At 44.3% G+C, this 13231-nt stretch overlaps 1 protein-coding gene across 1 annotated transcript in view; it reads left to right on the top strand.

Annotated features, from left to right (window-relative positions):
* The window catches only part of TMTC1 (transmembrane O-mannosyltransferase targeting cadherins 1), a 143913-nt gene that overhangs the window by 89582 nt on the left and 41100 nt on the right, over window positions 1-13231 (top strand). The window contains exons 11-12 of the mRNA XM_014307034.2: window positions 4376-4540; window positions 12607-12720. Coding sequence (XP_014162509.2) covers window positions 4376-4540; window positions 12607-12720 — 279 coding nt within the window. The remainder of the gene's footprint in view (window positions 1-4375; window positions 4541-12606; window positions 12721-13231) is intronic.

Genomic DNA, 13231 nt, shown 5'->3' with positions numbered 1-13231 from the left:
GTATGCATGGATGCATCTGGATTCTTATCTAGGCTGAGCTATGAAATCTGGAGTAACTGCTTTGATGAAATCAGTGGATTTACTCCAAGTTTACATTTGTGTAGTTGAGATTAAATCAGTTTTTAAAAACCCCAAGCAGCTAGTTCACAAGATTTGACATCCACAAAATTACCATTAAAAAGTGTGAGGAAAGCATCTTTTCTGCATAGTTTCTACCACCCTTTTTAAACTCCTTTTTCCAGCCCTACCTGGGTGAGTTGGAAGAGGCTGGAACTGCAGCTGCTGGTGTCCAGGCTGGTTCTCTCAGAACTTCAGTTCTCAGCCTGCTCTGACCATGCACTGTGCAAAGCCACAACTTGGAAAATGCAGCAGAAAGCATGACCAGAACATGCCTTGCTTTTCAGGAGTTTTCCACAGCAGCAGGTCTCCAAGCAATTTGTGAAGGAGGTAAAATGGTTTCTGCTGCAGGCAGAGTGCTATAGCAGAGCATCCTGATAATCCAGAGCTGTGGCACATGTGGCTTTGATGAAATGCCATCACCACAAGAGCCAAATGCAGTGAAACCGTTCCTGACTTTTACTGAAAAGGGAGAAACAAGCACCCTCAGGAACAGCCTTGCCATGGGAAAGGAGCTGTAATGGCCAAAGGAAAGGTTGAATTTCCAATCTAATTAGCCAAGATGTGTTTGCAGATATTAAATATGTGCTGTTGTAGCTCTAGCTTTAATAGGGCAATGCATATAGAGCACCATGGGAAATAAGGTCTATATGCCACTGCATTCCCATCTGCTTGTGCCTCCTATCACTTTGCTTACAGGTGGAACGATATTAACAAACCACAGAAATGATGGACAAAATTGTGTCATCGCCCAGCTCCCTGTGCGCAGTCTGCCAGAATCACATGGCAGTGGCACAGAGGGTTTCCCTGCTGGGCTGCCTGGCCCTCAGCCCTTGCTGTGATTTAGGGCATGCCTAAAGTGCCACTTTAAAACTGCAGGAGTCTGAAACCGTGAGGAGTCATGAAACCATTGGCTTGTTTGTCCATTTGCCCAGCTTTTCTGCTGCCTCATGGAATTCCTGAAGTTACAGGTTCTCCTGTAATGCATGCTCATTGTGAGCCCACATGAAATCTACTGCCATGTGAACTTGGTGGGCTGTTTCTCAGGGCCCCAGGGACCAAGGTGGCATGGACTTCTCACTGCTGTAGCAGGCTGTTGCTTATCCTACAAAAGCCAAAAGAAAAGAAAAAAAAGCCTAGCAGTTTTACAATAATCCAGTGGAAAATGGATTTAGGAAGGTGGTTTGGGGATTTTGCTTGTTTCCTATTGTTTTGGTTTTGCTGCAAAGTATTTCAGAAAAGTGCTTGTGTGGCGATGCTGAGAGAAAAGCTCTTCAGGAGAAATGTTTCCCTCCCTAGGAAATGCTAGAGTTAACTAAGATACCAAACAACCCCCAAACCCAAAACCCTGCATCCTCAATATATATGCAGTTAGCTACAGAGATGTCTGGAATGTAGTACTTAAGGGTGAGTTTTTCAGGCAGCAAACAAGTCTTTGATGAAAGGTCCTTTTGAGACATTTTCTTTTTATTTTTTTCCTGTATGTGTGAGTAAAACCTGATTTCCTGGCGGGCCAGTGGTAAGATTTGTTACGGAGTCAAGTCCCCCATCACTCTGAGAAGAAAAGCAAATCTGTTGGAAATGTTCTCTGTGTTTGTAGGCAGTGGCAGGGTCACAGCAGAATTAACCACAGAGGAGGCATTACCTGGCAAGTTCCCTTCATCATTCGAGTGCAGCCTCACCTGCACGGGCTCTTTCCACCAGGCTACAACTGCTGGGGCTGCTGCTGGCTGGATTAAAGTCAGAGCAGCTTCAAAGGGCTCCTCTGAAGCCTGGTGAGGCCGGGATCAAGGGAAGAGGGATGAACCTGGGGTGGGGGGAGGTCTCCAGGTGCAGTGACTGTCAGGGCAGGTCGCTGCTGCAGCAGCTCCATCTTTGCAGGTTTGGTGCTTCACTGGTTCAAAATGGTCACTGTGATAAAGTTAATTTCTGTGCTGGGACTGTTGGGTCTAGTGTGAAACAAGTGAAGTAAGGTATGACAGATTATGTGGCTTTGGAACTAGGAAACAATAGTAATATAATTATGGTTTTTGGACAGATGCTTTAATGCATTGCTGTGCACATTCTGTTTTGTTTAGAGCAGATCACAGGGTCTGGAGGAGGTGTAATGTGATGCTGACTGTGCCTCAGCCTGAGTACTGCTGCTAAGGCAGAAATTCCCAACAGCTGGGACAGGATTTGACATAAATACCAAGACATTGACTTTTGCATTTTTGTTTCTGTAGGAAGGGTCTGTTCTTGAATGCATGAGGGTATAGGGAAATTACTTTGAAAATGGCCTTGTGCTAAAGCAATTAAATAATATTTATTTCAGATAATTAATTCCAAGGGAAGGATAAAATTGAGGAAAGGAAAAATAACAGAGTGAAAACCATCTGCAGACTTTTGAGGCATTTCTTGTTGGAAAGGGAGGGATTATTACTGATATTAGCTTTTCAGAGGTTTTAAAGTAGGGCTCAATAACTGTAAAGGCTGGATTGTTTGGCATAAACAACTCTATAGTTCTAAATGTTGGTTGCAGTTAATGTAGGTGCAATAAATATATATGTGCAAAAGAGTTCATGAAAAAAACAGCACAAGTACAACAAGAAATGTGTTACAGCAAAGTGCAAGCATAAATAACATAAATATATAGGTTGCCACTTCTGAAGAATGGGAGAACTCAAAAACAGCAGTGAAGAAGTGAAACAGAATGACCAGCAGATCTGATGTTGTCTCTGGATTTGCCCCGTATGTCTGTAGTTCTCTCAGTGTTCTGTAAGGCACCTGTACTGTGCCAGAGACAATGCAGTGTTGCTAATCAGTATGTGCAAGAAAGGCAGGTTTTCTCCTCAGTGACAGGAAGAATTCTTGTCCTTCTCCATCCTTGGGAAGCCTAAGCAATAGCAATGTTCAGCTCTCCAGGAGGGCAGGGAAACCATGCCAAGAAGCACACACGGAGCTTCTCAAATATGGAGCATTTTCCTTTTTCTGATTTCCACATTGACTTTCACCATATTGCATGCTTGCCTGCAAGGTCACCTCTGACAGGGGAGTTTTGTTCCTGGTTTTTCTTACCTCGTAGCCTTCTTACTGGGAAGTTGCTCCAATATCTCTGTACAGACCAGGAAAGCCTGTAAAGGTCTGTCCAGAGTGTGGGCAGGTGCAGTGATCTCTCAATGATCTGCCTGCTTTTAAATGTGGATTCAGCTGGGGTTCAAGGGGTGCCAGTGTTTGTGCTGTGCTTTTGTCCCTGTTTATTGATCATCCCCAAGTGTTATTCGAGATCCTTCTGCTCCCTTATTTCATCACGGAGAGCTGCCTGGACTAAGATAGGCTTTAAGTCTAATACTAAATCAGGTGCTAAGTAACCCGAAGTGTTCTAGATAAGCTAATGAAATTTGTTGAGCAATAGAAATTTAAATTCCTTGTAAAAATTACAAGTAGAATTAGTGACTATAAAGTACAGCAACCAAAAGCACTGAATTTCCAGCTCAGAGGGACATCATTGGAGGAATTAACATAACCCTTGTATTAAGGTAAATAATTACTAAATTGATGTAAATTTATTCAGGAGTAAAACTTCAGTCCAAATTTGGCTTGTGAAAATGCCGCAGTAGTTATTCATGGAGAGCCATGGAAGTGCTGGGGGCTGGAGGTGGCTGTGTGTCAGTTCATGGGAGGGCAGCAAGGAAGATCTGCCAGCACATCTCAGCTCTTCTGGGCTGGCCTTGCTGTAAAAGTGCAATACCCAGAGAGGCACTTCTGCCCTTTGGGGGTCTCTGTCACCTGCTCCTGCAGCAGCATTGACTACAGCACTCACTCTCCTGCCTCAGCTTCTCAATTTGTAAACTGGAATTAATAGCAGCCACCACTGGGATTGTTTGGAGGCTTCCCCCTGTTAAAATGCCTGTCATTTCCACACTGCTCCAGTAGTGCTCAGTATTACTGTTATTACATGGTGCTTTCCTAGCTTGCTGTTCAGAAAAGCAGCTGCCTTCTGTGGCTGGTGTAAGCTACCATTATGCTGGGTTATATTATGTATGTGACTGTACTTTTGGCATCCGGGTCTATCATTTAGATTAATTTGGAAATTGTGTAGTGACTTGAGGAAAACTGCTGTTGAATTGAAGTTTGTTAGCCCGGAAAATATCATTAGTCCAAAAATCCCCTGTAATTGTATAATAAATGCAATAGTGGATGGTCTTGCATATAAACCAGACACTTGAAATATAACTTTAGGTACATTTTGCCTTTCCTTTTTTTTTTTTCCCCACAGTATGGGGTACTGCATCCTTTTTGTCCACGGCCTAAAAAAGCTGTCTACGTGGCTAAATAAATGGAGAATTACTGTTCCAACCCTCTTTGCTTTGCTGCTGCTGCTCTTCTCTTGGAAGACCGTGAAACAGAATGAAATCTGGCTGTCACGAGAATCCCTTTTCAGGTAGGAGTGACCACAGGAGTATACTTGCATTTTTATATTGTTTAAAGTAGTTTTGTTACATGGAATAGTTTTCTTTAGAAAAAGTTGTGCTATTGATGTGTTGATCTAATTAACATTTTATTGCCATAAAATAGCACTTTCTGGTGTGTGACAACTGTGCAAAAACTGGTGTCAGCAGTTTACATGCTGATGGACAAACTTTGGTTCTGACAATCACATTTTTAAGACATGCTGTTTTTAAATAACTTTGATTCTGTAGGTTTAATGATAGCGTTATGCTTTTGTTTCTAAAGACACTGCAAAAGTTTTTTGCAGCACTCCAGAATGCCATAGTAACGCTACTGAATATACTGAAATTTCTTTAGCAATGTTCTAATGACAAAAATAAACTGCCACAAAGTGCCAAACTTAATGTACCATATTTCATTTTATTTGATTACTCTTTGCCAAACAGCTCTGTTAACAACCTCATTTATGTATTTTCTTGCATTGAAACAGACTGTTTCATTTTGTGTTTTGCTAGAAAATGTGTTGCATTTGCCTCCAGCTGCTTTCAGCAGTTGTCTAATTGTGAAGTAATTGCAGAAACGCAGGTGATCTGCACACAGGTTGAGCTTTATTTCCTAACTGATTGGCCAGAGCAAAGTTTAATTTATGCAGCACTAAAAGTATGAAATTGCCTTTTATGTGTACCCTTTGGTCTTCAGCAAACACTGCTGAAGTGGTTGGAGCTCTCTTTAGTGGGGCTGTTTGTTAAAAAATCTGGAACTGGGGTTTCTCCCCTCTGAGTGATTTGTGGAATATTCTGAGTTGGAAGGGACCCTCAAGGACCATTGAGCCCAGCTCTTAAGTGAATGGCCCGTAGAGGGATGGGATCAAACCCACAACCTGGACACTGTTAACAGCACACTGACCCACTGAGCCAATCTCAGCTCCCTGCTGGCTCCCTCAAACACTGTTTGCTGTTCAAGCAATGGTGACTGGCCTGGACTCACACAGCAATCCAGACCTGGCCACTTGGAGGAAATTAGGAGGGTTTCCAAGTTGGACCACTCTCTTACTGAAGGGGAGGTGGGAATCTGACAATTCCATTTGCAGGCTTGCAGGCATCATATGGTGTTGTGTTGTGCACAGGTGTGGTCTCCCAGGTTTAAGAATGATGATGTTAAACTGTAGAAGGTGACAGGAGGACATTTCCTTCTAGTAAGGAGCATTCTAGGGACAATATGGAGTGCTATGGGGTCTTGTGGCAGAAGAGAGGGATAAAGTTATGTCTGCTTAATTGGATACAAATGAAATTTTGTCCTTCCAGCCTCCATTCAAAGCAGAGTGACTGTTTACTGCCAGTTCTGAGGTGGTGCCCCTGCTGCAGTTCAGCTCTGGGCCGGAGCTAACACACCTTTACCGCCGGGGAGGGACTTGGGGTAGCCCAGGACAGTACTCAGGGCTCAGTGCCTTAGCTTGAGCTGTTTCCCTCTTCTTTGTGGACAATACCAGCAGACAGGTCTGCCCCAGGCTTTTGAGGGGATGGCAGAGCTCTTAAATTCCTGCTCGGTCACCTGGTATTGTGGCCTGCCCCTGAGAGCAATCAGCAGCAGCTGCTGAAAAAAGCACTGTAAGAACAGGGCCAGCAACAATAATGCTGCTCTCCAGTTCTTTCCCAGCTTGCAGTAATCTGCAGTTTAAAGACTTCCTGAGTCAGGAGTTACTTGCTATTTTTGCTCTTAACAGCCACTGATGGACTTTTCTTCCATAATGTCTCTGACTGCTTTTTCAAATCTATTTATAGTTTTGGCTTCTACAGCATCCTGTGCGCTGGGCTCTGTCGTTAAATTACAGAGTGTGCACACTAAGATTTCCCTGTGTGCTGTGAGCCTTCTGCCTGATTATCTGGTTTGGTGTCCCCTAGTTCTGGTGTGCTGAATGAGTTGTGAGCAGCCATCAGCTTGTCACTTAGATGAAGGCATTTCCATGCCTTGGAGCTCCATGCCCTCACCTAAGGCTGTCTCCTTTTCAAGCTGAAGTCAGCTGGTGTTGTACTCCCCTCACATGGAAGCTATTCTCCATTTCTGATTCCTCCTGTCAGTCTTCTCTGGATACTTCCATACTCGAATCCATCCTGTTGAGAAAGGGGCCAGAACCACCTTTGCAGCACAATAACATAGGACTGCTCTTTCTGGTTTTTGTTCTCTTCTTCTACTAGTTTGTAATTTTCTGCTTGTCTTTTATGACCTCTCCTAAGCAGTGACTGATAATTTCACAGCACTCTCAATGCAAATTCCGTGACACCTACTGTGCCTGGAAACACCAGGTTTTTAGCCATCAATCAGTGTGCAGATTTGGAGTGTGTGTGTACACACTCTCTGATGCTTGTGTCTGTACCAACGCTTTGTTTCTTGTGCCATCTTTTTCCTCAGTATTGAAATATTGTGAGATCCTTCTGCAACAAGGTGTAGTTAAGTCTTGCAGTGTGATTCACATTGGTGTCATCAGCAAACGTGTCCCCTCTTTTCAAGCTCCTTTGTGAACTCCTGAAGTAGCTCAGGTGCCATTGCATGATTCCTGGGAGCCCTGCTTGTACTCTTCTCTAGCTATAAAAACTAGAGTCATGCTCTTTGCTTGCTGTCTTTCAGCCAAGTATTGATTCATGAGAGGATCTGCCCCTCTTACTCCATGATGCCTTGAAGAAATTGGAAGTCTTTAGTGAGGGATTTTATATGAGATGCCCTTTTGGGCATTTAAGTGCTCAACATTGGTGTATGTGATTTTGATTGACTGGGCTATATTTGGGTAATTAGAAAGGCTTTCCATAGTTTCAATAGCATGTATATACCTGTTGAGTCTATAAAACACCAGCAGAGCTTCCCAAATAACTTCTTTCTGCAGTATGCAAGGCTAATTATTTGTTGGACTGTAGTTATCCAGAAATGTGCTAGAATTACAATTTATTATGGTTTTCCCCAAATTACCTGAAGTGAAAATCACACTTTCTGGTCTGTTTCTCCCTCAAGATCCCTTCCCTGGAGCCAAATGAAGTCACGTTCATCAACTTCCATTCCCCTAGTGCCAGTCTCATTTAAATTATAGGCTACCTACCGCAGCTAATAGCTGCCTGTTTGATTTCTTCTGGATGCATTCTACCAGGCCCAATGGATTCATAACTGTTCTGGGTGTTGATTTGCTTTAAAGCCTCTTTTACTGCCACTTCAGTCAGAGACAGTTCTTGAGTCTTGCCCTGTGAGGAAAGGCTCCTGTGTGGCAGCTCCTTCGGTTTCCCTGTAGCAGCACTGGTGCAGAGAATCCATGTAGCTTTTCTGCTGTGGTCTTTTCTTCTTTAAGCACTACTTTTAGACCTCCATCATCTATTTGCCTTAGGGGATCTTTGGCAGGTTTCCTCTATCTGATGTATTCCATTATTAGCTTTGATAGCTTTAGCAAGTTTTTCTTTAAATCTCTTTTGGTCTGCCTAATTATGGTTTATGTTTAACTGGCTGATGTTTATGCTCCTTTCCTTTTTCCTTCTGTAGCTGTTCCTTTTTAAAGAATGGTTTTCATTTCTCATAGCTGTCTTCACTGTGCTGTTTACCCTTATTGGCCTTTTTGTTGTCTTTTTAAGATCTTCTTTGATAGGTGTTACACATCTCTCACAAGTCTGGAATGTGGTAGGACCCTCCTTGTTGATGGGAAGGAAATGCAAAAGAAGAATAGTATAGCAAGAAGATAATGTCATTCCAGGAATGAGAGATCTCCCCTGTGGGGAAGAAGGAGGAGGCTGATGAGGAGAGGAGGGAAAAGTAGATGGAGATATGTGAAACAACAATAAATTTTAATGGACAGAATAGGAGGAGGATACAGAGCAAATCTATAGATGTAGGAAAGGAGACATAATCAACCTTACTTGGTATTCTCTGTGTGTATTGAATTTTTTTAAGAAGTGTGTGCTGGGAGAATCTTTACTCACAATCCTAGTTCCTCATTCTTCTTTCTCCAGTTGCTGCTTTAATTAATTTCTACTTCTTCCCTCCTCTCAGTTCTTTTTTTTCTCTCACCTCTACTTTTTGTGCCTCTGTTTGCTTGTTTCTGCAGGATTGATCTGTCTCAATTCCCTTGGTTTTAAAAGGCCTGTTCTGTTAAATATGCTTTTTCTATGCTGGTCCTGGAGATGTTTGTATACTCATTGTGTTCCTAGCTTTGTGCTTGTACCCCATTCCATCCCTTTCTTAAAACTGACACCATTTTGACACTGTTGCCAGCTCTGGGCCACTGTGGCCACTCAGTCTTCAGCCCAGGGACCGAGTTTTGTGGGTGCAGAAATGTTTCTGGGTGCTGGCTGAAAGCAGCAGTGTGGGGCAGGCTGCTGCTGTCTGAGGAAGTGATGCATCTCCACATGCATGCACAAGCCTGCGTGCAAGGGCTAAATGAGAAGCAAGTAAACCACAAGTATCAGAAGTGGCCAAATACATAGAGAGATATTTGAGGCATATTATTCCAAGACATCTCTAGAAGCCCCAAGCAGTTTGTCTTCCTGTGTTGGCAGGTGATCAGGGAGGACTCATTTGTTAATTATTTAAGGAACTGCCCTCTAGAGTGAATGCACAGGCCAGAAGGTCAGACTCAAACTGTGGTCAGCGTTAATGTCTAAAGCCAGGGAGAGGGAGGGGAGAGCTGTGGGCCGATCTCTGCATCCTCTGCACTGACCTTTCCAGGCTTGTCAGGCTGCCATGTTTCCTGTTGCTCCTGGAAAGCGTCCGCACGCGCTGCCCGCGTCTGTGACAGTGCCTGGAAACCCAGCTGTAACCAGCAAAGGAACTGTACAAAAATGATGCTTTCTTAGTCAGCAGCTCCCCTTCCCAAGCCAGGTCTGCTGACTTCAGGAATTTGCTCCAGCCCAAAAGTGGCATTTACTGCTGTGTTATTTTTTTTAATTCTGAAAGCTGGCAGAGCTGAAAAGAGCGAGTCCCATTGCATTTGGGGCATCTTCTATAGTTTAATATGGCCCAACACAGATATCTGTGAAATTAGTACAAGGGTAGGAGACCAAGGGAGGTGGTTGTTTGTGTCATCCAGAGAATAATTTGTTGTAGAGAATCTTTGTGGATGATAATGATTCCCAAAGCAGAGGAGACACCATCGGTTTCCCAGGGTATGTTCTTCTAAACTGAGCACTTTTCATATGGATGTCACAGAAAATCAATGAAGCCTCAGCCCTGCACCCAGTCACCTTGTAGAGCAGAACATGCACTTAGGAGAACAAGAGAGGGGATCACAGGGCTTTTTTCCAGCTGAAGTAGAACTTGGATGATGCTGGTATTTGAGGCTGGAAAATACCAGTGGCATTTAATTTCCCTGATTTATGGCTAATAGGCTTTTTGTTTTCCCCTGGGGAGGAAGTGTTACGTAAAAAGGTTTGCCTATTGTTTATTTTCCATTTCTGTTGCTTACTGCTGTCGTAGAAGTGAGAAGGGAAGGAAATCCTCAGGAGAAGTGACGTCCAGTGTCAGGGGGCTCGTTTCTGGCTGGAGCCAGATTGGTGCTGTAGGTTTTCAGAAGGGCATGTGTGTGACAGGCTGGGGAACAGGGAAACAGGAGAGTTTGGAAAAGCACATTGGAAAATTGTACTGAAATTGTGAGAGACTGGGAGCTTGTGGGAAGCAGAAATGGAAAAACATTTTGTTCTGCTTTGTTATTTATACTCCACCCTTTCCTTCTTGGCTTTCACTGTGGACATCATTGTTTCCTCTGTCAATGAGCAAACAGCGTTCTCGACTGGTCAGGAACCAGTTGGCAGGAGTGTTAACTCCTAAATTCTCCTGAAAATTCCCCTCTGAATCCAGTGCTGTGTTTGCTGCCTCCCCCAGTGCAGAGGCTCCAAGCAGCTTCAGTCATTGCTACATGCATTTGCAAAATGAAACATTCCCCCTCCCTGCCCGTGTGAGGAGAATAAATAGGTCAGTGTGATGCAGAAAAGAGCATCTTAAGAACCCAAACCCATTTCTGCCTTTCCTGTGTCACCCCTGCCACCAGCAGAAGCACACTAATAAAGCAAGAAGCTTTATTAGTGATGTTCTAATAAATGCGACCAGCGGAATTAGTGATAAATTCTACTTAAAGGAAAACAGCCCAGAATTAAAATACTTAAATGTATGTATCTTGCTGTTAAAACTGTATCTCGTTAGAACTGAAGTGCTGGTGCATGTGTAATGTACTCCTCACTGTTAGCTCAGCCTGCTCTGTTTCAGCAGAGGCTGTAGCAGAGCAGCTCCTTGCACATAGCTCTGAGGGAGCAGCAGTTTTGAGTGCCATGTCTGTGCCTGTAACACTGATGCTGATGTAATGAAACCCTCTCTGTATAAGAATTAATATTCCAGTAATGCCCAGAGGTTGTAAGTGTGTAGTTAATAGCTCCCAAGGCCAATGGAAATTAACACAGCCGTAGCAGTCACACATTACTTGCTGCTGGTGCAGTATATCTTTGTGAAAACTAATATAGAAAATCATTCTCTTAAGAATAGCATCAATTAACTGATTTAATTCAGCGATTAGTCACAAAATGTCTTATTCCTGTAGTGCTCCCAGTAAGTAATTTGGAAATACCTGATGATTAGGAAGCCAAATGCAAGGTGTACTTTTAATTTTAGAAGGCAAACCGTGGCTGTGTTGAGCTGAGCTCTGCGAGGCAGTTGTGGGCGAAGCTTTGGAAGCTCTCACAAGTAGGTGTTAGTGATGCTGGATGCCACTGGCTGCAGATAACCAAAAGAATACCATATTTGCAATTCCTCAGTGCTGTTCTGCAGTGAAATCCCCCTCAAAGGGTTTCTGCAGCTCTGGGCGCATTTTTCCCATGCAAGAGGGTGTGCACCCCACAGCAGGGGCTGCCTGTGACCCTGTCTCATTACAATTGACTTCTGTGCTAACCAGAGTTAAATGGGAGAGGCAGGCAAGGCAAAGCAACAAGACCTGGGAATTTTCTAGTCCTTGCTTTTCCTACCTGAGGTAGCAGGGTTCGAGATGCTGGGAGTAGAAAAGAGAGCAGCTGGCAGGAATCTGCTTGTGAGCAAGAAACAGCACTTTGTCTGCTTTTACATGAACAGATTCATCCATCCTTATTTCCCATTACCTCAGAGAGCCCCTGCTTATGTGCTGGAAAGGATTCCCCCATTAAACAGAGCACTGACTTCTCAGGATTCTTGCAGGGGAAATGTTTCCACAGTGTATGTGCTCCTGTGATTTCTTTCTCTGTTTAACCTTGAAGCAGCATTTCCTCTGGCTGTGCAAGGTGTACCTTGCTTTCTGTGCTCTCAATTAAGTGAATAAGCATATGCTTGCTTTTGTCTTTGTGCCCTCATTATTAATTCCAAATGTTGAGTTCAGTCTACACGTGGCAGGGGAGACACAGGGGAGGGATGGGGTGGCTGTGCAGCCAGATATTCCTCAGTCATGTATTATAATGCCAGAGTGTTATTTTGCCACCTAAGGGTTGGAGTCCCCATTAGCCCTCACCCCCTGGGCACACTCTGCTCAGCCTTAAGCAGTGCACGTGTGCTGGTACTTGGAGTATGCCATGCATTCCATCTAGTGGCTGATGCACATGGAAAAGATACCCTCTTCCTGGTATCTGCAGTGCCAGGTTTAAATCAAGATTTTCATAAGATGCTTCATGACACTCAGGTTTAAGCAGGGACCCTGTTTTTAGGAAGTACTGCATGCTTTCCCTCTAAATATTAACCATTTAGGTTTTGGTCTTTCAGTTTAGTAATTCAGATTTTAGAGCACAGCGGCCTCTGGCCACAGGGAGCGTTGCAGTGCTGCTGCTGGAAGCGCCTGCAGTGACAGCCACCAGGATGAGTTGAATTGCTGCCACACATTTATGTCTGCCCGGGGCACTTGGCACAGGGGACAAGCTGGGAGTTCAAAGATGAGCTGTGCTGGCACAAATGCACGGGAGGTGGCTGGGAATACCAGCAAGCTTTTCAGGAGAAGGGAGGCACTGCCAGGAGAAGGTGGACCCAGGGGAGGGTGGGGTGACCTGGCTGCTCACAGTGTCCTGCTTCTGTTCCTCCTCACAGCTCAGGAGTGAAGACCCTGCCCCACAATGCCAAGGTGCACTACAACTATGCCAATTTTCTGAAAGACCAGGGCCGAAACGTTGAAGCAATCTACCACTACAAAACTGCTCTCAAGTAAGTCCCTCAGGGCCTGGGGGGGCTCCTGCTGTTAACCCTTCTCCTTCCTGATAGGCATGGGGTGAGCTGTGCTCCTCCTCCCTGGCTCCGTGGGAGCAGCTTGGCTTTGGGAGCCTGGGAAAGTTCCCTGGCTCGTGTTTGTGTGTCATGAAATGAGGTAGCCTGGCTTCCCTCCAACTCCACGTGTGAGTGTGTGTGCACTTCAGTACATGAGATAGAAATGTTACCATAGCTACACGTTGAGCGATGAGGTGTCATTTACACAGCTGAATGTATGCTGGTAAGCAGGAGGTAGTTGTCCTAAATGCATTTTCAGGTTCCTGGCCCATTTATCTTTGTAAATTGTTAATGGTGCATGCCTGGAAAATGTCAGTGCAGTAGCCATCTGAAGTGCAGTAACAATAATGGTACTTACTGCTTGTGTTCAGGCTTCTGTCCACAGAGCTCTGCATGAATGCTAAACTAATTGATCCTGAAAGTGCTCCTGTGCAGTAAGAGGGCAGATACC

This window comes from Geospiza fortis, unplaced genomic scaffold (genome assembly GCF_000277835.1).
Source record: "Geospiza fortis unplaced genomic scaffold, GeoFor_1.0 scaffold10, whole genome shotgun sequence".
NCBI lineage: Eukaryota > Metazoa > Chordata > Aves > Passeriformes > Thraupidae > Geospiza > Geospiza fortis.
This window is presented reverse-complemented; position numbering and strand designations above follow the sequence as displayed.